The sequence below is a fragment of the Drosophila obscura genome, unplaced genomic scaffold (genome assembly GCF_018151105.1).
Source record: "Drosophila obscura isolate BZ-5 IFL unplaced genomic scaffold, ASM1815110v1 contig_4, whole genome shotgun sequence".
NCBI lineage: Eukaryota > Metazoa > Arthropoda > Insecta > Diptera > Drosophilidae > Drosophila > Drosophila obscura.
The window spans coordinates 5,108,344-5,132,089 of NW_024542828.1; the positions used below are offsets into that span (position 1 = coordinate 5,108,344).

The window sequence follows — 23,746 nt, forward strand, 5'->3', positions numbered from 1 at the left end:
TTGCTTTTGATGTGCTACTGTTGATGGTATGGTAATTTTATGGTTCGATTTTAGGATAAGATTAGCGGAGGTGAAATATTTGAAGATAAAAATTAGTTTACGGTCGAATTTTGGTTTGTTTTGATTTGGGAAAGATTTTGAATTTGATTTAATAGATAGTTAATGGTAGAACTATTATAAAAACATAAGAAAAACTTCTTTAGATGCTCTGAAAATAGCTTTGACTCTTTTAAATGAAAGATTATTTCTGAAAAGTTTCTACAAAAATGGAATATAAGGTTTAAGCTCTTTTTAAACACTTCAATATCGAAAGAAACTCTTTTAATCTTAATAGTTTCTTTGGGTTTCCGGATCTTCCATTCCTCCTTTCATAATAGTTTTATGTTCTTTACACTTTCAACTCCCAAGGGTCAACAAAACTCTGCAAAAAAGACTACTACAAACCCTGTTCATGATGTATGCTTCAAAACACTGCCCTTTTCAGGCCGGGAGTTCCTTAACATGCCACAAAAATTTGCATATTTCGCATAAATCAAATGTGAAAAGTGCTCGCGACGTAACGCCCACCAAAGGAACATGCGACCACGACGACTGAGAGGAGAGATAGGCATAGGAAAAGTGAGAGAGATGGATGGAATTTTCGTGGAATTATTATGGTAAACAGACTGAGAGGCAGACCGAGGCGAGGCGATGCGAGGCGAGGCGGTTCGCGTCAACATCCGTAAATCCTTTTTTAGCACGAAAAACCGAAGGATTAAAAAAGGAAACTAGAGCAGAGGCACAGTCCCACACGGGGACTTGGGCAAATAGTTGCTCTAATTTTCATTGTTCCATCTTAATGGTTATGCAGTAAAATTCGTTGCAAGGACAACCGGCAGGACATGGCTAACAATCGTTGCGATGGTATTTTCATCCCGGGGTTTTTATGACGCCAGCGACTTGCTTTCTCTTGTAGATTTTTGCCTTTGGCTACGGTCTACGGTATGTTTTTGGTTTGGTTTTTGCTTTACTGTTCAGGTAATGGTCAAAGAATCGCTTAGAAGAAGAGCCTCAACAATGAAAATAGCTGGAAAATCGCGAGAAACATCTATGCAAAGATAAAGATACATGTATCTGAGTATCTAATGGTCATTAGAACGGACACTGTCGCGCTCCGCTCTACTTACAATTGTCATTCCAAGATACAGGGACATTCTCCTCCCCACACACACACACACAGAATGACCAACCACCCAATAAACGAGGTAAAAAACTGCACAGAAAAAAAAACTCACTTCCGCGTAAAGGATTCCTTTTTTTGTGAAGACCATAAAATATTTAATTTTTTATTGTCATCGGTGGGAGATCAGGTAGAGATGCTTGTTTTTTGCGTGCTGTCCCTTAACCCTTTCACCATTAAGAAATATATCCTATCCGGCTATGCGCAGTGTCCTTGAAGGTTTCCCTCGAAAGTGGCTCACAATTTCTGTAGTTTTCTCTTCTTTTTTGTTTCCACTTAATGTCTGTTCCATTGTGTTCTTTATGGCTCATCGGTTGTGTATTTTTTATGGCATTTATTGTTTCCATTTGCATGGACAATCTTCATTCTATGCAGACACTTCCTTAACCCTTTTGCCGCTTTGGCTACGAACGGGTTAAATGAAATTCAATTTTTGTTACTTTTTACAAGCTGCAATTTTCCTGGAATCGGGTGTTTTTGGTCATTAGAAGGCAAAAGGGTTAAGTTCTGTGTGGATTTATTGGGTGTAAAGGGTTGAGAATAAGTAAAGGTTTAAAAGAAGAAATATTCGTGGTTGTGATCATTTACAGCCTGGAAATCACCGACCAGAACTTGTAGAGGAATGGCAGAAATTGGTGTAGGAAAAGGAATTATTTTTACTGGAGATTTGTCTTTTTGTAGATTTTTAAAAACTTCATTCGCTTAAGAAAGAGCTTTCACACCCATGCATTTCATAGACTTCATTCAACTTAAGAAAGTTAAATTTACAATGGTATTTCCGCTCTTCCTTTGAAGTCTTCCAAAGCTCACCAACACCAGTAAATCCCCTAACATTCACACATTGACAATGGGAAATCATTTTAATAATCCTATTCATTAGTAACCGTTACAGAAATATTCTAGAAAATCCAGAAAATCACATAAATTAAATTCGTTCTCTTGGCTGAACATTTGTCCTGTCCCCCGTTTTACATTCGTAATTCGCTGGAAATTAAGGCCACTAAGTCGCCATCGAAATGCATTTGAACAAATATAAAAATGTGAGTGAGATTTTTGAGTGTAGCTACCCAGGCCCAGGACCAGGCATTCATTCATTGGCTTCCATTGTCCGGTTGTCCATATCCCAAAATCCCAAGCTTAGGCAATTGGGCATTTTTGTGAATTAAAGCGCCAAATGCATTCCATGGCAGTTCCCACCCCAGAAATGATCCTTAAAACCCAACCATCTAATCAGTCCACGCAGCAGTTACACATTTTCACACTTTCGTGACCCCTGCGGCGGTGGAAATGCCGCCAACACACACACAGATGATGCCCCTGCATGAGGGTTGGACGGCGACCATTGGTCAGGGAAAAGGAAACAAAAAATTCGGACTGAATAAAATAAAATAAAATTGAGAACGCGCGCCATCGATGGTACGTCGTGACCCCTTGTCAGCGTCAGAGAGCCAGAGGTTAAAATTAATGCGAATACTGTGAATGTTTCAGGGGTTTCCAGGGTGGGGGGTGGAGGAAAATTGCATGAAAATTCGGGGTCACGGCTAAGACGATTCGGCCTCAAGGAGTACCACATATAGGGGTGGCTCTAGGGTCAAATTTATAGCCCCGACATTGGACATTGGAAAACTGTAACAACTGCAAAAAGGATTTTCTATTTGGGTGAAAATTTCAGCTTCATTGTTTTGCATAGTGAGAAATGAGGTTTCCACAGGGATGGGTGGGGGGGGGTTTTGATTTTTGGACCTATTTTAATTGACCATCACCCTGACCCTCCCAACCCCGGTAGTGACCTTTTTTCCGTCTTGTGATACTATTCCAAAATTTTAGCACATTTAAATAATTTTTCATTGCCATGCATTGAATTTTTGTTGGAAAAAGGATCTTTGTTCCGGCATTTCGATTTTTGTTTTTATTGCAAATGGCATTTAATTGTTGACCCCTCGAAACGGGAAGGGAGTGGGAGAATCATTTCTCATTCGGATGACCCGGAAAATGTAACGTATTTTCACCCAAGAATTTTCATCTGCAGCTGTGTGGAGAAACTCGACCGAATTTTTGCCAGAATTTGTACGTATGTACGTACCTCACCCTCTCTCATTCTGTCGCTCTGTGAGCCAAAGAATTAGCTAATGGCCAGCACTCCACACACACAGACACAGACTCTTCACTCTCTTCTTGGCAAAAGGGAAAATGTTTGGTAATGGTCCTGTGGAAACTAAGCCGGAAAACGTACACAGGAATAATGCGAATAAAAAATTGAACTTCTTACGATAAATATGCGAGCCTATTAGTCGCACAGTAAACGGCAAACGAATCTCAGCCAAAAACATGGCCAAAAGGCTTTTAGGCCCAAGGCCCAAGACCCAAGTCCACGTCCCAAAAGCCAAAGCCAAAGCCCATGTCAAATGTTGAATAAGTAATTCACTCTCCCGCTCTCTATGCAGTACATGGAGGAGCTGAAGGCTACAAAAGGTGTGGGAGTCAAAAGAACAAAAGGCATAAAACGCTAGCACTACTACGTAGTGCAAAGATGCCAAAGGACAAAGCAGAATATTTTATTTTGTAATAAATGCGTTGAAATGCCAGATTCCGGATTTATTCTACACGATTTTGGAGGAAACTAGACTATGGGGATACCCTGCATACAAATAGGCTACAAAAGGTTTAACAAAAGAAATGGGAGAACATTCTATATTGCATTGCAACAAGAAATTGCTGATTGAACTAAGATAGAGAGTCTTCTCTTCATTTTATAGTTTGTGGAGCATTTGTATAAGGTGACTTGTGCTTATTTGGATGCTAACTTATTGGATGCCAGGTGGATATTCTTTACACGCAAAGATAAACAAAGATACCATTTAATACACTAAATATATCTATCTATATCTATACTCTTAAATAATGCTTTCACAGTCACTCGGCTCATAGACACAAAGTAAGTTCTACTCTCATCAATATTTTCCTTTATTCGTATGGAAGCTTTTGAAGCTTACCAGTACAAGCAAATTCTTGACATTCACACCTGAAAAGAAGGATGTATGTAGCTATTCCTTAACTTATAGTTCTCTTGTAATTAGCATATCTATATTCATAGGAGGAATAGCACCGTACCCAAGTTTATCCATATCATTTCTCTAATTTAAATCCCTAGCTCTCTTTCATGGTTATATCCCTATATGTTTCCATTTGCCTCTCCAACTAGCAATGCCTGGCATTCTCTCTCTCTCTCTCCCTCTCTGTCTCCATCATTGTTATAACCAAATCTAAACCAATAAATGCCTCATATCTATGCTACGCTCAACTAAGAAGCTGCATTAACACATAGTCTTTATTCTCCTCTCTATCCTCTGTAGTCCTGCTCCGTGCCTTCGCTGCCGCCTCCTCTGGTATTCGTTCCCCTCTAGTATTCCGGTGTAAACACCACTGTCATTTATTTTCGTATTATCATAATGAGGACTCGTATATTTTTATGTGAATTTCTTGCTTTTTGTGCCAGAAACAGCAACCACCCCAAAAAAAAAAATAAGGGGAGTACACCGACGACCACACATAATACCCATCCATGCCATCCACCCACATCCACACAGCCATGTGTCACTGTGTTCCTCTGTATTGGTGTGTATCTGTGTGCGTGTGTAAAAAAGGCAAAAATAAAACTAAAATACTCGTTTCGCATTCGCATTTCGGTGGGTTTTTGTTTTGTTGTTAAATTATCACCCAGTTTTCTGGTGGGAACCACCCCCAATGGCTATGGCTATTTATGCATCCAATGCTCCCCTCACCCCTCTCACCGAACTACACCTTAACCCAAAAGCAGCACCCACACAAACATACTGGAGCTCAGAGGCATTGCATGGCTTTCTAAGGGGGGGTTTGAAAATTAAATATGCCGAAAATGTGGGATTTAATCAGAAGTAAAGCTTTGGCGGTCTTCCATTTCCTATGTCTTAAAATGTTCCATTAATAAATAGCTAAAATCCCCCTCTAAACTACGCCCATGCTCACACACACATTCATGCAGTTCACGTTCGCATTATTTGGCATCCCATTTGTTTTTGTTTTTTTTTCCTTCCTTCCATACACCATTATGGGAGGTTTTTCTCTGTTTTTTTTTGGGGGGGGTCTGGGGTTTTTTTGGGGCCAGAAGATAAACACTTGAGTGGCTCAAAATGGGCGAGTCGGTTATTGTCTGGCTGAGAATCGAATTCAGCGGAATAATTTCCACCCAATCATTGGAAAAATTCAAGCATAAAAATCACTGAAATAAAATCTATTTGCCATTAGGTTTCCCAGATTAATTTTTATCAGCGCCTTCCCACACACTCTACAGCGACTTTGCCTTTGTGTTTCACTATCAGCATTTTTAGTGCTCGACAAATATGCAAATATAAAAATTGACTTCTGTTAATCCGTAGTCTCAATAATCACAATGACAAATCAGTTTCAAAAATATATAAAAATTGTTTGTATTTTTGGGGGTACTTGGAGATCTTTTGTTTGCTTGCACTGATAAAAATACAAATGCTGCTTGGCTGCCATGGAAAATGTATGCGTTAAGTGCTGATCTGCGGAGGCGGATCTACGGGAGTTAAGTGAGGAGCAAAGAGCAGCTTTAATTGGCAAATATTTCAATGCTTGATCGTTCTTTATTTAGGGTTCTACCGAAAAAACAATGATTACAATTGGAAAACATTGGAAAATCTGTCGCTGTGCATACATCACTGGGAAAGCGTACCTGTTCGATAGAAAACCTATCATATCTATCTATTGATCTAAGGACTTGACGATCATTCTTTTTGGATTAATTAAAGCTTCGGGATGCTTTTCTTCCCTACATTTTGTGCATTCCTGAACCTCTAGATCCCCGCTTAGCATCCAGCCAATAACAGCGTTCGATGCCCAGACCCAGCGCCATTTCTATCAGCAGCGAACCGCATAAAAACTAATTCCACTTAATGGCCCAATCTACATAAAAAATCGCTCCTCCCCTCTGCGAACAAACCCCGAACCACAAAAAATCGATGAGCAGAGCGAGGGGTATGAGTCACTGGGATGGCCGCCTGCCTGCCTGCCACTGCCACCCCGCATAAATTTCCAAATAATGTAATGCTCAAAAAAATCCACACAAATAGAAGGAGCAAAAGAGAAGGCTATATAGCCAGGGGGGGTAGGGGAGGTAGGTAGGATTGGGTGGGCAGCGATTGGGGGAGCGAAAATAAAGTTGGAAATCATGAACCATACAAAATGAAAATCCACCCTCGGAAAAAACGTTGCCAACGGTTTTTTCTTTTTTTTTTTCCCTCCCCCCGTTTGTTCGTTTTATTTTGTTTTCCTTCGTTCTCTTTTGTTTTGTTTAAGTGGGCAAAAAAGGAAGAGCACAAAAAGTATCTGTGTGAGAGGGTGGGAAATTTATCTGTGTGTGTGTGTGGGTGTGTGTGTTTGTGTGGGGAAGAAGTGTATGAAAGTGGGGTAGAAGTGGGTGGAAGGAGCGGGTGGATGATGGTTCTGTGCTGCGCTGGGCTGTTTCGCTTTGTTTGCAAAACAATCAAAAGCGAACGGAATCGTCGTCTTCGTCGTCGTCGTCGTAGCCGTCGCTGTCGCCATGCCCTGTACTTTTTTTCCTTTCCCTCCCATTTTGGGGTTCAATCTCCCCGTTGACATCGTTGGCGACATTAAATATTGCTCCGAGTTCTTTCTTTTTTCCTGGTATCCCCTTATCCATCCCTCCCAGTTCTCTCTGTGTGGCGTTGCCTTCTTTTTGTGCCCCTTGTGCCAAACCAATTTCTAGCATATTTTTATGAGTCCTCTGTGCTGGCGAGCCCTGTTCTTGTTTCTCTCATGTGTGTGCTGTGTGGCAGGCGCAGCAGCTTTCGTTTATTTTGCAAACGTGTGCCACCAGACACGCCTCCAACGCCTCCAACGCCCCCAACATGGTTGCCGTAGCCATGTGCGAGACGCTAATAACGTTTGCTTGCCAAAAAGCAGCAGGAAATGAGCCAGAGCCAGAGCCCCTGCCAGATCGTAGCAGGGATGTACAGCCTTCCTGGCAGCTCTTCCATATGGCGGGTGGTTCCTGTGGCCAGACGTCAGTTGGGCATTGAAGCGGGGAAGATTTAGTGCGTTGGAGAAAAAAGGGATGCGCTTTTGGGAGAAAGAGGAGATCCTCAACCGTTGCGCTCAGAAGAAAATAATAGTCCACTCTAAAATTTATTCAGACTCAAATCTATGGAATTTTGTACTAGGGAATGTGCTCTTAATTTGTTCCGATATAAGTACAAAATTCTTTTAGTACATAGTAAGCTCCTTTAGTACCAAGGGGTACAGATGCATATTGCCGGGTACCTATAGCACCTAATGAACAATAGATATGTACACCAACAATCTTCACTGAATGCAGTATGATCTAGCTCTCTCTACTCCATTTCCACATCCATTTAATACCCCCAATCATCGCATATGTACGTACATCAATTCATTAGTTTTATAGTTCCGTTCTCCTTACATTTTCACTGCGTTTTATATGGCTTTTTAGTAAATTACAAAAATGCGTCATTTTCATTTTCAATTTCATTCTTTTTTTGGTTCAGGGCACACAGCACACAAAATGGTGTGCCTATAAACCAGAAACAACACAACGGCAACGGCAACAGCAAACTAAAGCCAGCAGCCAAATAACGGAAATGACAAAACAGAAATACACAAACACACACAAGCATAAGCACACACTCACACAATAACCGTGGAAGGCGGAAGGGGAATTACCCACATGCCCAAAAATATGCAACATTTTTTATATGTTTCTGCTTCACAAAACTTTTTCGCAGGCAGCATCATAAAATTTTTTTCTGCTGCTGCTGCTGTCACTTTTTTCCTCCGCCGCCGTTCTGCGGCCATGGCTTTTATGTTGCCTCTTGCATGTGTATGTGTGTGTGTGTGTGTACTGGTGTGTGTGAGTGCTTTTTATGACCCAATATGGCCGCCACAGTGCGGAGTACGTGTCCGGTCCATGCCGTTCCGTCCTCCCATTGCGGGTTTATGAATTATATAGATTTTTATGCGGTCGCATATTATTTTTGTGGCCTTTTTTGGCTCTCCCTCCTCTCATCGTCCCTTCTCCTTTTTTGTGAGTGTGCTTTTGCTTTTCTTTTGTTCCTTTTCTTTTTGTGGGCAGGCAATAAAAATGTCTTTTTATGTGTACGTTTGTCTCATACCATGGCTATCCCGCGGCCAAGATCTTTTGGTTTCGGTTTCGCCATAATGGAATGGCCTTCAGTCAGGAGGTTTATGAATATGCCTTCTACTAGATACGGCCTTATTCTATATGTAGTATATGGTTTGGGCTTTACGAGGTCCTGCCGCAGGCACAGCTTTTATTATTCCCATTTTCATATATTACGCTCTCCATTTTCCGTTTGTTTCCTTCGTTCTCACGCTGCTTTTGTCATTTTTGCATTAATTTCATATTTGGTTTATGTTTTGGGTAGTTTTGGGGCGGTCGGGCTCGTTGAGTTTTTCTTGTCGCTGCTGTTTATTTCGCATAAATAATATATATTTTCGGTTATTGCGTCTGCACGGCATTAATATTATTTCCAACAGGCACACGCAAACACACACACAATCACATTTAGGTATAGTTGGCTGTGCATCCTGCGAACCGCAGGACCTCATGGCCGTGAGCTTTAATTTTGGCTCATTTTTCGCTATCAAAACATTATGTTTATGCGCCTGTATTTGTTTTTGTTCCACTCATATGTACATACATATTTACATATCTATGTGTATATACTTACACACTCGGCGTAAATATTTGCAATTAAATATGCCAAAAATACACCAGAAATACACCAGATATACACACATGCATATCCCTTCTTATTTTTCCCATTTTGTGGGCATTTTGATGCAGCTAAAAAATACATACATATGTATGTACATATATAGTTTCTTATGTAACTAAAATTTTCGGTTTTATTTTTTGCATTTAGAATACAAAAATTCTGGAAAATAATATGACGACAAATGGAATAACAATAATTTTAATAAAGAAATAAACTGCATACAGAAATCCGAGCCCAAAAGAGCTGTCACTTACTGGCTTTCCAATTAAAGTTACTTTTGCCACCTTTTATGGCACACTTTTTCCAGATAAAGACACATGATACTCATTCCTTACACCATGACGACAGGTGTTCCACCTGCTTCCCCACTTGGATTAAAGACGAAATACCTCTAATCTTAATTGTTTTATTAGATCGTATTAATACAAAACATGAACTTTGCCAGAGATATCAATGGATGACAAGCCACCTACAGTAATCAATGTACTGTAAGGTGGTAGACCTTATTTTATGGCTTTCGTAAGTGCAAGTTTTTGTTCTACATACATATATCTGATCCCACTGTGCACAGCCTGCAATGGGGTCGTGAGAGCGCCCAGCGTCATGTAAACAATTTGAGTGCAAGTGTACTCGGACTTGCAAGCGCTGCTGCCCCGGCACGAGGCCAATGAACAAAACTGCTTATCAGTGGCGTTGAATATAAGAGACCCACATCAGAATCTGCCGCTGGATTGATTAAAGTGCCGTTGACAGCTAATCGTCTCGCCTAATGCACGAGATATTAAACGGAATGTAACTACAATTTCCAATTGTTGAGTGTTTCTTTCACACATGGCAACACGAGTGGGAGAGAGAAGGAGTGGGAGAGCGCACCCGCACCATCTTGCCAAAGTGCCGAATCTAATGTAGAGTGAGAGCAAAAGAGTAAGTCTTAGCTTTGACAACCAGTGGCGTAGGGCAAATGCTTCAAAGGGGATTATATTTATACCTTATTTATATCACTACACAAATAATTTCAATCATAATATATATATTTCAAGTAATAAATACAATAAAGTAATGCAGAGATCCGATCCCCCTTTAACTACGCCACTGCCTTAGTCATTCAGCCAAGCGCCGTTATCTTCGTGAATTTGAAAACAACGCGGCGAAAGCTTTGGAGGTAGAGAATCCAGAGCCCAAGTGCGTCTCGGACGCCTCGAGACATTGTGCAAACTGACGTCCCACGGGACAGTCGCAATAAGATTATAATTAATTGAGTAACGCGGCTATAAAAAAAACGAAGTGAACATAACTAAGGACTAACAAAGGAACAAAGGCTAAGCTAAGCGCACAACAACTTCAAAACAAAGCCATGGCCGAGGGGACACAGCAGCAGCAGCAGCACAGGGGCGCGGCAGAACTGACCGAACTCAATTTTGTGCGCGAAAAATTGCAAAAATTCCAATCGAAAATGCTGGAAGACTTTGAAAAGCGCCTGTCCTGCATGGTCGAGGATGTCCTGCAGGATCTGCGACAACGAGAACTGCGCTCACACGAATTTCGCAACTTCCAGAGCCCCAATGGGGGAGTGAGCCAAAACAGCGCTTGGCATAATCGCATGCCCAATCCAAAAGTTCGAGCCACCGCAGACAGCGACGTTAGCGATAGTCCAAATGGTCATGCAAATGGTGCGACGCCGGCGCCACACCAAGGACAGAAGCGACCACAGCGACGTCAATTGCCCGAAAAAGTATTCGTGGCGCGGGAATCGTACCTGACCGCACTGCTCCAGGTGGATCACATGCGTACCATCTATCACATCTTCTACATTATTCTGGTCATGTTTCTGCTGAATGTGATCTTCTACGACTACTTTGTGAAGGGGCGCATCGATCTGGGCCTGGGCACGTTTCAGGGCGGACTGAAACGCTTGCACTGGGTCTTGGGTGTGTGGCTCCTGGAGCATGTCTTTGTCCTGGCACTCTACTACGCCTTCCAGGGATGGGCTTTGGTCAGGCATAAGCTAAAACAGCATAGTAAGTACTGAAGGGAACTCCATGGAGCTCAAACTAATCCCAGATCACTTCCCTTGACAGGTGCCCTTCAACGATTCTGGTCACACAGCTGCCTGATTATGTACATCAGCTCCCAACTGGTATTTTGCTTTGTCTCCACCTCGCTCTGCCTTAAGTTTCGCCTGCCCTTTGTCAGCGCCTGCATCCTTCTGCTGGAGAGCACTCGCCTGCTCATGAAGATGCATGCCTTCGTGCGATACAATGCACCTCGCGTGCTGGTGGGCAAGGAGAAGACAGATGACGACAAGGAGGCCGCATCGGCCGGACGACCATTTGTGCCGCCTGTGCGCAGCTATGTGTATTATCTGTTTGCACCCACGCTGATCTATCGGGACAGCTATCCACGTACCTCGCACATACGCTGGAAGTTTGCGCTTAACAGATTGCTGGAGGTGGTGGCCGTGGCATTTCTGTACGCCTTTATACACGAGCGTCACATACACGAGCACTTTGGAGAGTATGGCAAGGAGGAGATGGGCCCATCGCAGTTGATCCTGAAACTGTTTGGCATGATGCTGCCCAGTGCAGTGATATTCCTGTGTGGCTTCTACCTGATCCTGCACTCGTGGCTAAATTTCACGGCGGAGCTGCTGCGCTTCGGAGATCGCATGTTCTACAAGGATTGGTGGACATCGCACACGTACGACGCCTACTACCGCAACTGGAATGTTGTGGTGCACGATTGGCTGTACGAGTACGTGTACAAGGACATGTATATGCACGTCTTCAAAGGCTCCAAGGTGGCCGCCTCGTTGTCGGTGTTTATGATTTCGGCTCTGGTGCACGAGCAGGTGCTGGGATTCGCCTTGCAAATGTTCTTTCCCGTCATGTTTTTCTTATTTGGCATTGTGGGCGTCACCCTGGTGTATCTGATGCGAAGTGCGCCCAAAGTGCTGGGTAACATGTTCCTTTGGTTCTCCCTCATCCTGGGCAATGGGGTATTAATCTCTCTCTACGCCATGGAATATTATGCAAAGAAGAATTGCGATCTCAGCAACAAGAGTTGGACCGATCACATCGTGCCGGCTGTCTGGCGTTGTTATAACTAGCTTTAAATGTACAATACTCCTTCCTGCTTTTAAACTGTTTGTACACATGGCGTACATTTGATTTGTATTTTAGGTAAAGTAAATAACTTAATTGAAATTAACAGGAACGTTTCAACACGTTAAACAAACAGTTTTGGAAGTTTGAACTTTTGATCAGCTGCAATGCTCCTTAAAACTAATGGATTACATACTTATTTTACATCAGGATGTCCTGATAAACCTGTCTATCTTATGGAATACTTTGTGAGTTGGTGGGTGCTGTCATCTCCATCCCGACTATGTCTCCTCCTGGCTTTATGCACAGGCCGCCGCTTGTTTCGAAGATCCCTGCGAGACGGTCTCTTCCTCGACGCGTTTGCGACGGAACAGAATCACATGGGGCTCCGGAGCATGCATCATGTAATGGACCCAGCCGGGACTCTGCTGTACGCCAAGATTGCGCCACTCCGTTTCAGTCATCAGGTGTGCCTTGGGCACATGCTTGGCCAAATCGGAAGGCAGAATAACATGCCTGCCGGTTGGGGTAAAAAACGCTGTTGTTAGCAGTTGTTGGTCTGTTGACTGACGCGAACTCACCTGTATTCGAATTTGTCATCAAAGTACTTCTCCGAGTACTGGATTTGATCTGCCGGCATTGTGGCAAAGTTAAATTAAACCCCAAGTTAAATTAAGTAAATTAAAAATAATACGAGCAAGGCAGGGATGGCACTACGACTATTTCGATAACACCAGTAACAGTTTCGCTGTGATTGGCAACTATTGAATAAACTGACAGCAATCGATAACTAAGCAGATGATAATTTTGGAACTGAACTGGAATGTTTAAAGACTAATTAAATGTGAATTTGTTTGTAACGCAACTGGTTAAGCACTGGGCTTTGTTTTAAATACGCATTTCGTAGCGTATTCTTTCTGGCTGGAGCACATCTGTTGCATTTCAGGGTAATCGATTGAAATAATTTGCATGGTAGAGAGGAAGGTTTCCAGACAGGGTGGCAAGGCCGAGGTTGAAGGGATAGTGGTGAGCGGATGGTGGCGCCCCCTAGTCGGGCGATCTTAAAACTATGAGATCCGCGCGCTCTTGAATTCCCTTGTGGAGAGAGGAGAGCCGGTGTCCCGGAGCCAATTCACCCACACACGCTTAAGGGGAGAGAGAGCGGTTACAGGAAGAGTAGGCCATGCCCTTGAACCTGGTTCAAGGGCAATAGAAGAGATCGATGGGGCTTGGCGACCAACGATAGAGGTATGGGAAGCTTAGGCTTAGGCTTAGGAGATCAAAAAAATCGTTGGCGGAAGACGGTACAAAAAAAAATCGGTTACGGATCGGGTCTCAGAGAAATAAAAATAAAAATAATTAGAAACAAGGAGGAAGTAGAGCTGCCTAGCGGGACCGATGCGGATATATTAGAAAAGCTGGAAAAAAAAGGAACAAAAACTGTGCCCAGTTCCGCCGTCCTGTCCACAGCGGCATGGTCCTTCGCCCGGCCTAGAAGTGGACCCCGGAATATCGTCCCCGTCCTCCAGCAAAGATGTTATTAAACCCGATTTAAATACCTACATGTAATTTAGAACCCACTAGGCCGTCGCATATCTGTGTATACACTTATTTATTTATTTACCGTTAATTATATTTATTTATTTGTTCTTATATATGTAATTGTCACTATTTATAATTATTTATTTATTTAATCATAGTTAATTTGATACGCCCATGCCCATAATTTAGGTCACAGAATAGAAGAGGTTAGGATGGGGATTAGGAGGTCGACCTAAACCAGCTAGGAGTTACAGAATACCAAAAGAATGTGTGAAAAATGTTATTTAAAGTGAAATTATAACGTTTAATATGAATTGCTAGTGTGTTTAGTATGGGGGGGAAAGGGGACCACAGCGGCGAAATGGAGATCGGCCGCTACACTTGAGGAAAAGAGGAGATGTGTAGTTGTTCCGCGTCGGAGAGATGATTGTCCGTGAGGTTTAGTGTAAAGTCCGTTGGTTTGTTTTGAATCGTCGTTTTGTTGTCATATTTGTTCGAGATGCCCGAACAGCTGGTTTGTTGTGCGACCTGGGGGCCTGGGAAAAACCTATTCCTGAGATGACTGGCTAGCCGGCCTTGCCCCACCACTAAAACAGGTTCGTAACAATAATGGCGCCCAATCTAAGACAAATTTGTGAGTCGCGGTCCGTTCTCGAACACGAAAGTGGGAGAGTACGGCTGCGAATCACAAAAGTCGAGGAGGTTATAAATGTCCAGCCGAGAGGAACGATCTCGAGTGGTAGTCTGCAGTAAGGGTCCGTCTGTGTTCCGGTGGCCTGGGAGGAGCTGTGAAGGTTGGCTCGCAGATGCACGGCACTGAGGGATCTGAAAATGTAGGAATCCACAAAGTAAATTGTTTTTTTTGTAGTCTGTGTTTAAACTTATCTGACAGAGGGAAGCCGGAGCTCTCAAGGGGGTGAGGTTGGCACTGACGGAGGAGAATCCTCAAGCCAGTTAGCAACCGACCCGTTGCCTGGTGGACGAAAGAGAGCCTGGAAAGAAAAAATACCCAAAGTTAGTTAAGGTCGAGTAGTTTTTGTTTGCGCTGCTTCCCCTACTTACCGCTGGAGGAGGCGGGAAGGTAGTATCTCGTAGAGATTTTTGCTGTAGGTGGCCCGTGGGGACATTTAGTCGGTCACGCGATGCACCTGGAGCAGCTACAGGATCCCGAGGATATCCTTCAGTAGAGTAGTGGGACAGAAGCAGCTAGGTAGAAGAGTGAGCGCCCTTGACACTTAATCTTCTGTAGAAGATGAGAAGTCAACAGCGCTCGCGACTAAGAAGGTAGACGTTGGACAAGCAAAGACGTAGGGAACCAAGTGCAGATGGCTCCAGTAGCAGTTGTGGTTACTTTCCCCTCTTGTGGTTGATCTTGCAGTTTTTTTATTTGTTTTTTTCGTGTTGAGTTTTGTTGGAGTTAGGTAGTTATCTGTGAAAGAAAGGAAAGTTAGGTAGTTAGAAAAGTTTATGAGCAGCTACAACTTACGGTCAAAAGGGAAAATGACTCACAGGACTCCTCCGCCAGGAAACCTGCCTGAACAGATGCGAGGAGGAGATAGTCAGGGCGCGGAAGGAGGCGAGAACGACAGCTGGAACCCGCCGAAGACCCCAAAAGAATTGCCGTCGGAAATTCTTTCGGGCATAAACGTCGCCATAGCACAAGCGCAGGAGACGCAGAGAGGTGCTATGGCAGACACCATCAGCAGGACGCTGCAAGAAGAGATCCGTCGTGGATTTATGGAGCTGATGGGTGCCATAACGGAGGCAATGACGCCCCTGCGCCAGAAGGGAGAATTGATCCATGATCTGAGCTGGGAGAAGGGTCCAAATGGCAGAGAAGGCGGTCCAGCGGCTCCAGAATGGCGAAGACAGAGTACCGGCACCAGACCCAAAGGTTCCGTGGAACAACAGGAGCATATTCCACAAGCGCCTCCAAGGAAGCCGGAGAGACGGAGCCAAAGTTGGGCCCACATGGTGGAAGATGGCGGTCTGGAAACGAGACCGATGGAACTGGAACGGGAACCAGCAGGAGACGGCGGAGCTCGGCGATTCACGACGCCCTACGAGAGGCGAGACGAGTGGAGAGAGCCGAGATGGGGACGCGTCGACAAGTGGGACATCCATTTCGACGGCGACCCAGACCCAGCCAAACTGACGGTGGAGGATTTTGTCTTTCGGGTCGAATTTCTCCAGAGGCAGAGTCGACGCTCGTGGGACGAAGTCCTCAATAATTTTCACCATCTGGTGAGAGGACGGGCTGCCGAGTGGTACTGGCAGTTTGTCCGAGAGAGGCCTCCAGAAGTCTGGGAGGACTTAAAGGACGAGTTGGTGACCCGATTCCGTGCAGTAGGTGGGCAGTACGAGCGGCTGCGTGCGTTGCATGAGCGACGCCAAGAACCTGGAGAATCGGTGGAAGACTACTTCCGAGCTATGCGGAGGCTGGACGCAAGGCTTATCACACCGATAGCGGATTCCGAGATGGTCAGAGTCGTCAAGAAGGGACTCGAGGAGGAGATCGCTCGGTATGTGTACGCGATCCGAGTCCGGAACCTGGAGCAGCTGAGGGAAGAGTGTGTAGAGGTGGAATACCATTTACGCAGACGTGAGCGAAGGTCAGCTTTTCGCCCGACGACAAAATTCCAACAATCCGGGAAGCGAGTCGAGGAGATAGAGCCAGATTCGGAGCTGTTGGAAGGAAAGGAAGAGTTGATGGTTGAGGAAACCCACCTGACAGCGAAGCCGAGGCTGGGTTGCTGGAATTGCGGAGAAGTTGATCACGGGTTCCGAGAGTGTATGGCAAAGGAACGCAGAGTATTCTGTTACCTCTGCGGAAAGCCCGAAACGTACACGCCGAAGTGTCCCAACTGTTCGGGAAACGCAAGAACGGGCTTGATAAAGGCGGGACATCAGAGCTCGGGACGAAGGCCCGCGAGAAAGTGAAGGATGCACTGTTGGAGTTTGTAAAAATTAAGCATATTAACCCAAGTAGTGTAGAAAAATATAGTTTAAAATTCTTACCGGCCGAAGAGAGGATGAGGAGATATACACAAGTCCGAAATCGGATCTTTGACGGACATCAGCTGAGTGGAATGCGAGGTGTCAGCCGTAGACTCCAGAAGGCCCGGGCACGCTTCCGGCAAAGGAGACAGACTCGCAAGGAGGTGGCTGAAGCAGTCAGGCGTGGAGCAGGACGTGACCCAAGGGTTTTTGCCAAGGTGCAAATCCTAGGACGGAAGATTTCCGGACTCCTGGATACTGGGGCATCCGTAAGTGTCCTCGGAAAGGGCAGTCGTGAGCTCCTAGACGACCTCGGGGTGGAGATGGACAACTATGTCTCGATCGTCAAAACCGCCGCAGGAGAGGACCGGACCATAATCGGCAAGGCGAGAATCCCTGTGGAGTACAAAGGAATCAGCAAGGACGTTCTCTTTTACATCTGTCCATACCTGGAGCAAGTCATGTACTTGGGTGTCGATTTTTGGAGGTCGTTCGCGTTGGCTCCCACAGTCCTCGGAGCTTATCCAAGTTCGCCCAGCGATGCCAAGATATCCGAAGCCCAGATGTCACAGATCAGCCAATATGCCGAAGACCATCAGGAGAACGTACATGTGGACGCGTGGGACCTGGAAGAGAAAGAAGCTGAAGAACTAGAGGAGGTGAAGAAGGAGTTCCTAACTTACGAAGATGCCGGATTAGGGTCAACGACGGTAGAGGAGCATCGGATCCAGTTGGTAGAGGGCGCGGAGCCGTTTAAAGATCGACACTACCCTCAATCCCCAGCGATGCAGGAAGTGGTCTGGACCGAAGTGGACAAGATGCTGGAACTGGGAGTGATAGAGGTTAGCGATAGTCCGTGGAGCAACAGGACGACGGTAGTGCGGAAGCCTAACAAAAACAGATTTTGTTTGGACGCGCGAAAGCTGAACCAACTCACCGTCAAAGACGCATACCCTCTTCCTAGCATCGAGGGAATACTGTCCAGGATCGACCAGACGCACTACATTTCCAGTGTAGACCTCAAATTTGCTTTCTGGCAAATTAAGCTGGATCCAGAAAGCAGAAAGTGTACCGCGTTCACCGTTCCAGGTCGTCCGCTGTACCAGTTTGTAATGATGCCCTTCGGTCTGTGTAACGCTGCACAGAGGCTATGCAGGGTGATGGACAAAGTGATCCCGACGCAGTTGAGATCAAACGTTTTCGTCTATCTAGATGATCTCTTGGTGATAGCTCCCGATTTCCAGACACATCTCCGGTACCTTCGGTTGGTGGCCCAGTGCCTGCGAAAAGCAAATTTAACAATAGGCTTACAAAAATCAAAATTTTGCTTTAGGTCCCTGAAATACCTGGGATTTATCATCGGAGGTGGCACGTTGCAGATGGATCCTGAGAGAGTTTTGGCCATTCAAAGGATTCCCAATCCGAGTTCAGTGAAGGAACTAAGAAGCTTCCTAGGAACCGCAGGATGGTACAGGCGCTTCATCAAGGATTACGCTTCCATTGCAGTGCCGCTGACAGACGCGCTGAAGAAGCATCCGCGTGGAAAGTTTTTCCTGTCCACGGAGGCCGAAACGGCGATAGGATCCCTGAAGAAGGCACTCACCACGGCTCCGGTATTGAGTCATGCGGATTTCAAGAAGCCTTTCTACGTACAGTGCGACGCATCGAATTACGGAGTGGGAGCGGTGTTGTTTCAGTTGGACGTCGAAGGAGCCGAGCGTCCGGTGGCATTCTTCTCCGCCAAGTTAAACAAGCATCAGCTAAATTATTCTGTAACGGAAAAAGAGTGTTTAGCTGCGGTGTTGGCCATTGAGAAATTCAGACCATACGTTGAATTGATGCCCTTCACGGTTATCACGGATCACGCCAGCCTGAAATGGCTCATGTCGTTGAAGGACCTAAACGGACGTCTTGCGAGGTGGTCATTGCGACTGCAGAGGTTTGACTTTGGGATCGAACACCGGAAAGGAGTCGATAACGTCGTGGCGGATACGCTCTCACGCTGCATCGACGAAGTGGTGATAGATCCAACGGAGATCCTCGGGTTCCAGACGACAGAGTTTGAGTCTTCAGAATATCAGGAGCTGAAAGGAGAAATCGGCAAGAATCAAGACATGTTGCCCGACTTACGAGTGGAAGGGGATTTGATATTCAAGCGGATGGCCTTCACGCAAATGGACGACCAAGTGGAAGGGTCCATTTGGAAATTATGGATTCCCGCGTCACTGACGGAAACTCTCATCTCCAAGGCCCACGAAGACCACACAGCTGGACACGGCGGACTTAAGAAGACCCTGCATCGGCTTAGAAGGCAATTCTACTGGCCAGCGATGACGACACAAGTGCGGGAGTATGTCCGGAATTGCGATGCATGTAAGGAGTCCAAAGCTCCCAATTATCGAAGCCAGGTAGGGATCGGTCAGGAAGTCGTAACGGAGAGGCCGTTCCAGAAATTATACATCGATTTTCTGGGAAAGTATCCCGGTCAAAAAGGGGACAAGCCTGGATATTTGTCGTCGTAGACCACTTCTCTAAATTCACCTTCCTGAAAGCGATGAGAGAGGCGACCGCGGCGAACGTAGTTCAATTCCTAGTACAGGAAGTGTTCTACAAGTTTGGGGTGCCCGAGGTGATCCACTCCGACAACGGAAAACAGTTCCTGTCGAAGATCTTCCAGGACATGATCAGCACCTTTGGCGTCCGACATCTGCGCACAGCAGTCTACTCACCACAGAGCAATGCCGCCGAGAGGGTGAACCGGACAATATTAACTGCAATCAGGACGTATTTAGAGAAGGATCATCGAGACTGGGATATATACCTACCGGAGATTGAAGTGTCGATCCGTGACTCAGTGCACGAAGCAACAGGCGTGACGCCGTTTTTTGCAGTTTTTGGACAGCAAATGTTCCTTAATGGGAACTGCTATAAGTTGGCGAGGAAGCTGCAGTCGCTGACGGAGCATGAGGTGCACGCATTGGACCCCGCGGATAAATGCCACATCATCCGGGAACGTATTAAGGCCAACCTTCACCACGCGTATGAGCGCAGCAGCCAGCGCTACAACAAACGGGCCCGAATATTCTTCGCCAAACCTGGGCAAGAAGTATACAGGCGCAACTTCACCCTCAGTGACTTTGGGAAGAGCTACAACGCTAAGTTCGCCCGGAAGTTCCTGAAGTGCCGAGTCGTACGCCCGGTTGGAAATAATGCCTACGAACTTGAAGACCTGGCGGGGAAGCCGGTGGGGATTTTTCACGCCAAAGACCTAAAATTGTAGGAGCAAAATTAACACCAAGATGTACTCACGTATTAATTGGTAGAAGAGTGGGTGTAAGCCTACGTTGGGGCGCTGTAGGCAAGGCCGACGCAAACTTATAAGTCCTTCAATGTTGGTGAATAATTCTTCGCGTCCATGGTCCCCCGAATTTTCACTAGGTGTTGCATTTCAGGGTAATCGATTGAAATAATTTGCATGGTAGAGAGGAAGGTTTCCAGACAGGGTGGCAAGGCCGAGGTTGAAGGGATAGTGGTGAGCGGATGGTGGCGCCCCCTAGTCGGGCGATCTTAAAACTATGAGATCCGCGCGCTCTTGAATTCCCTTGTGGAGAGAGGAGAGCCGGTGTCCCGGAGCCAATTCACCCACACACGCTTAAGGGGGAGAGAGCGGTTACAGGAAGAGTAGGCCATGCCCTTGAACCTGGTTCAAGGGCAATAGAAGAGATCGATGGGGCTTGGCGACCAACGATAGAGGTATGGGAAGCTTAGGCTTAGGCTTAGGAGATCAAAAAAATCGTTGGCGGAAGACGGTACAAAAAAAAATCGGTTACGGATCGGGTCTCAGAGAAATAAAAATAAAAATAATTAGAAACAAGGAGGAAGTAGAGCTGCCTAGCGGGACCGATGCGGATATATTAGAAAAGCTGGAAAAAAAAGGAACAAAAACTGTGCCCAGTTCCGCCGTCCTGTCCACAGCGGCATGGTCCTTCGCCCGGCCTAGAAGTGGACCCCGGAATATCGTCCCCGTCCTCCAGCAAAGATGTTATTAAACCCGATTTAAATACCTACATGTAATTTAGAACCCACTAGGCCGTCGCATATCTGTGTATACACTTATTTATTTATTTACCGTTAATTATATTTATTTATTTGTTCTTATATATGTAATTGTCACTATTTATAATTATTTATTTATTTAATCATAGTTAATTTGATACGCCCATGCCCATAATTTAGGTCACAGAATAGAAGAGGTTAGGATGGGGATTAGGAGGTCGACCTAAACCAGCTAGGAGTTACAGAATACCAAAAGAATGTGTGAAAAATGTTATTTAAAGTGAAATTATAACGTTTAATATGAATTGCTAGTGTGTTTAGTATGGGGGGGAAAGGGGACCACAGCGGCGAAATGGAGATCGGCCGCTACACTTGAGGAAAAGAGGAGATGTGTAGTTGTTCCGCGTCGGAGAGATGATTGTCCGTGAGGTTTAGTGTAAAGTCCGTTGGTTTGTTTTGAATCGTCGTTTTGTTGTCATATTTGTTCGAGATGCCCGAACAGCTGGTTTGTTGTGCGACCTGGGGGCCTGGGAAAAACCTATTCCTGAGATGACTGGCTAGCCGGCCTTGCCCCACCACTAAAACAGGTTCGTAACACATCTACAAATTCCATGAACGCACAAACGATATACTAGTGTTGGTAGCCGTCGCGCAGTGGTATCAGTCGAATCTTCTACCCCGATATCGTCGCAGCCTGAAATGCTGCCTTCACATGTTCAAAAATAAACCATACACCATCCAAAGAAAAGGAAATTCCCCAGCAGCAACATCACATCCCACAAAAGGCCTAAAATATATTTTGGATATTATTAATGGTGCAAATTCGTTGGCCATTGGCCCCTGGCGTGTGTGTGCGTACATACCAAAAGAACTGCTGCCGTCGCTGTTGTTGTTGTTGTGTGCGTGTGCAGAGCAGAAGAGCATAGAAATTGCCAAACGTTTTTATATAAGCTCCATGTTCTATGTTTCCCAACATACGCATATAAATGTGAACGCACATATTTAATATTAGCATAGAGTTGTCATTCATTCCCCCCCTTGGCAACCGACGCGCTGGGCCCCTACGGCAATAGCAACGGCGAGAGAGCAGCGGCAGCAACAGCAGTTACGATACGAGTAAATATACACATGAGGAGGAGAACACAATTAAAAATACACCAAGAGCTCCATTAACGCTGTCCCCAGCCACCCAGCGCCATACATCCCACCATCGCACACAAATGGATATATGGAAGTGCGCGTGCTAGAAGCGAAGCCACCACCACCACCTGCTGCTGTTGCTGCTTCGTGGGACTGGGACTAGGATTAGGACTAGCACTAGCACTAGCACAACGGATATTGGCATTGCCCCACCCATCCAGACAGCTGCTTCAAACTGCGCCGGTGACGACGAGCAGTTAAGGGCAGCAGCATCTCTGCCCCTGCCCTAGCCCTAGGACCTCTACCCGCCGAGTGGCGCAGGAGCAGCAGCCAGCGGCCAGGAGAACAACAGCCGCCGACGCCGCCGCCGCAGTGCAATGAACGCCAGCCTCATCTATGAGATACTCATGTATCTGAATTCATTCTACTTTGGCATGTACGCCGCCTTTGAGGTGGGCGTGGGCGTGCTAAAGGCAATCAATCTGAACTACGGCGAGAATGTGTTGTCGCGGGAGGCGTCCATACTGCTCTCGTTGTGCATCATTGAGACGCTACGCATTGTCTTTGGCCGCAAGAGCAGTCTCAGCGATCGTGGTGAGTAGACAAAAACCCCCTGCCTTTCTTAAAGGAATCCTAACCAGAGTTCGGATGATGACACTGCAAAATTATGGATGAGAGCTTCGTCATTGTCATAAACACAGTCCCCCACACTACTCATTACCGCCTGCCTTTTGCTTGCAAACGTCAGCCGCCCCATAAACGTTTCGTTGTATATGTACATATGAATGTACTCCTCTCCCATCCATCGTGGCGAATGCGTAATTATGGTCATGATGCAGATGAGAAATTGTAATCGGTTAATGGCAGGGCGACAGGACAGAGTGACTAAACATTCTCCCCTTTACTAATCTAATCTAATATATTTTTCTTTGTATCTTTTCTTTTGCAGGATGGCAAGCAACCGCATCCGTAATATTAACACTGCCCAGTCTTGCTATTGTTATATATTTGTGTTGTTTTCAAACCTATGTTCTCAAACTCGAAATGATTCTGAGTGCCTTAATGATCACCCTACAAGGTGCTGAACTAGTCTATGCCAGCATATTCATTTGTACAATGTGTCGACCCGTAACATACACCTAGCAGTACGACTACGACGACGACCACGACCAAGCCATCATCATCATCAGCATCAGCACTAGCACTACAAGAGGAAGCAGCGGCCGCCGAGGCAGTGCGACGACGAAGACGAGACGTGGCTTTCTCCTGGCACTACTCCATCAGACATCTAGACACTACTAGACCACCACTTTAAGGACACTCTACTCCACTCTATCGACTAGCAACTAAAGTAAACGAGATATTACAACCAATACAAGGATACGCTGGCGTATTGCTGTGTGTGCCCTATGTCCATAAACCAAAAAACCGAATCGATCGACTGGCACGCCGCACTCCGCTCCACACCGAAATGAACCCACGCACACACACACACACACACACACACCTTCAGATGCAACCAGGAGGCTTCCTGCCATTAAGGTAACTGCTATTCAAGTTATATAAGCCAATCCGCGCGCACAGAGAGATACAGATCAGAGATCTTATTCGCGAGACCGACGCGTCCGATTCTATCAAAAGCAAAGCTGCATTTAATTTGAATTTCTTGTTTGCATTCTTTTGTCTGGCCTTTTGTCGCCAGCACCTCCCTGCTGCTGCTGCTGCTGCTGTTGTTGCTCTGCCTGGCGTCGTACGCGCTCGTTGTTGGTATTTTTATACGCTTATGATGGTCTAAAATTATATACGAACTGAACTGCTGTGGCTCGTGTCTGTCCCCTAGGTGCAATGCACAC

General features: G+C 45.6%; 3 protein-coding genes across 5 annotated transcripts; 2 read left to right on the forward strand and 1 right to left on the reverse strand.

Annotated features, from left to right (window-relative positions):
* Positions 1-10,119: 10,119 nt before the first annotated feature.
* LOC111073613 (sterol O-acyltransferase 1) lies at positions 10,120-12,388 on the forward strand. Its single transcript, XM_022366015.2, has 2 exons — positions 10,120-11,075; positions 11,136-12,388. The coding sequence occupies exons 1-2, from the start codon at positions 10,412-10,414 to the stop codon at positions 12,161-12,163; spliced, it is 1,692 nt and encodes a 563-aa protein (XP_022221707.2). The 5' UTR covers positions 10,120-10,411; the 3' UTR covers positions 12,164-12,388.
* On the reverse strand, positions 12,188-23,540 carry LOC111073668 (cyclin-dependent kinases regulatory subunit). Of its 2 annotated transcripts, XM_022366095.2 has the most exons (3): positions 23,401-23,540; positions 12,740-12,788; positions 12,188-12,674 (listed from the first exon to the last, which is right to left on the reverse strand). In XM_022366095.2, the coding sequence occupies exons 1-3, from the start codon at positions 23,429-23,431 to the stop codon at positions 12,458-12,460; spliced, it is 297 nt and encodes a 98-aa protein (XP_022221787.1). In that variant the 5' UTR covers positions 23,432-23,540; the 3' UTR covers positions 12,188-12,457. The 2 variants fall into 2 exon arrangements, with proteins under 2 accessions (XP_022221787.1, XP_022221797.1); XM_022366105.2 differs by lacking the exon at positions 23,401-23,540 and having other exon boundaries at positions 12,190-12,674; positions 12,740-13,084.
* Positions 21,355-23,378, forward strand: LOC111073657. Of its 2 annotated transcripts, XM_041595152.1 has the most exons (3): positions 21,355-21,869; positions 21,939-22,487; positions 22,843-23,378. In XM_041595152.1, the coding sequence occupies exons 2-3, from the start codon at positions 22,271-22,273 to the stop codon at positions 23,034-23,036; spliced, it is 411 nt and encodes a 136-aa protein (XP_041451086.1). In that variant the 5' UTR covers positions 21,355-21,869; positions 21,939-22,270; the 3' UTR covers positions 23,037-23,378. The 2 variants fall into 2 exon arrangements, with proteins under 2 accessions (XP_041451086.1, XP_022221777.1); XM_022366085.2 differs by having other exon boundaries at positions 21,355-22,487.
* Positions 23,541-23,746: the final 206 nt, after the last annotated feature.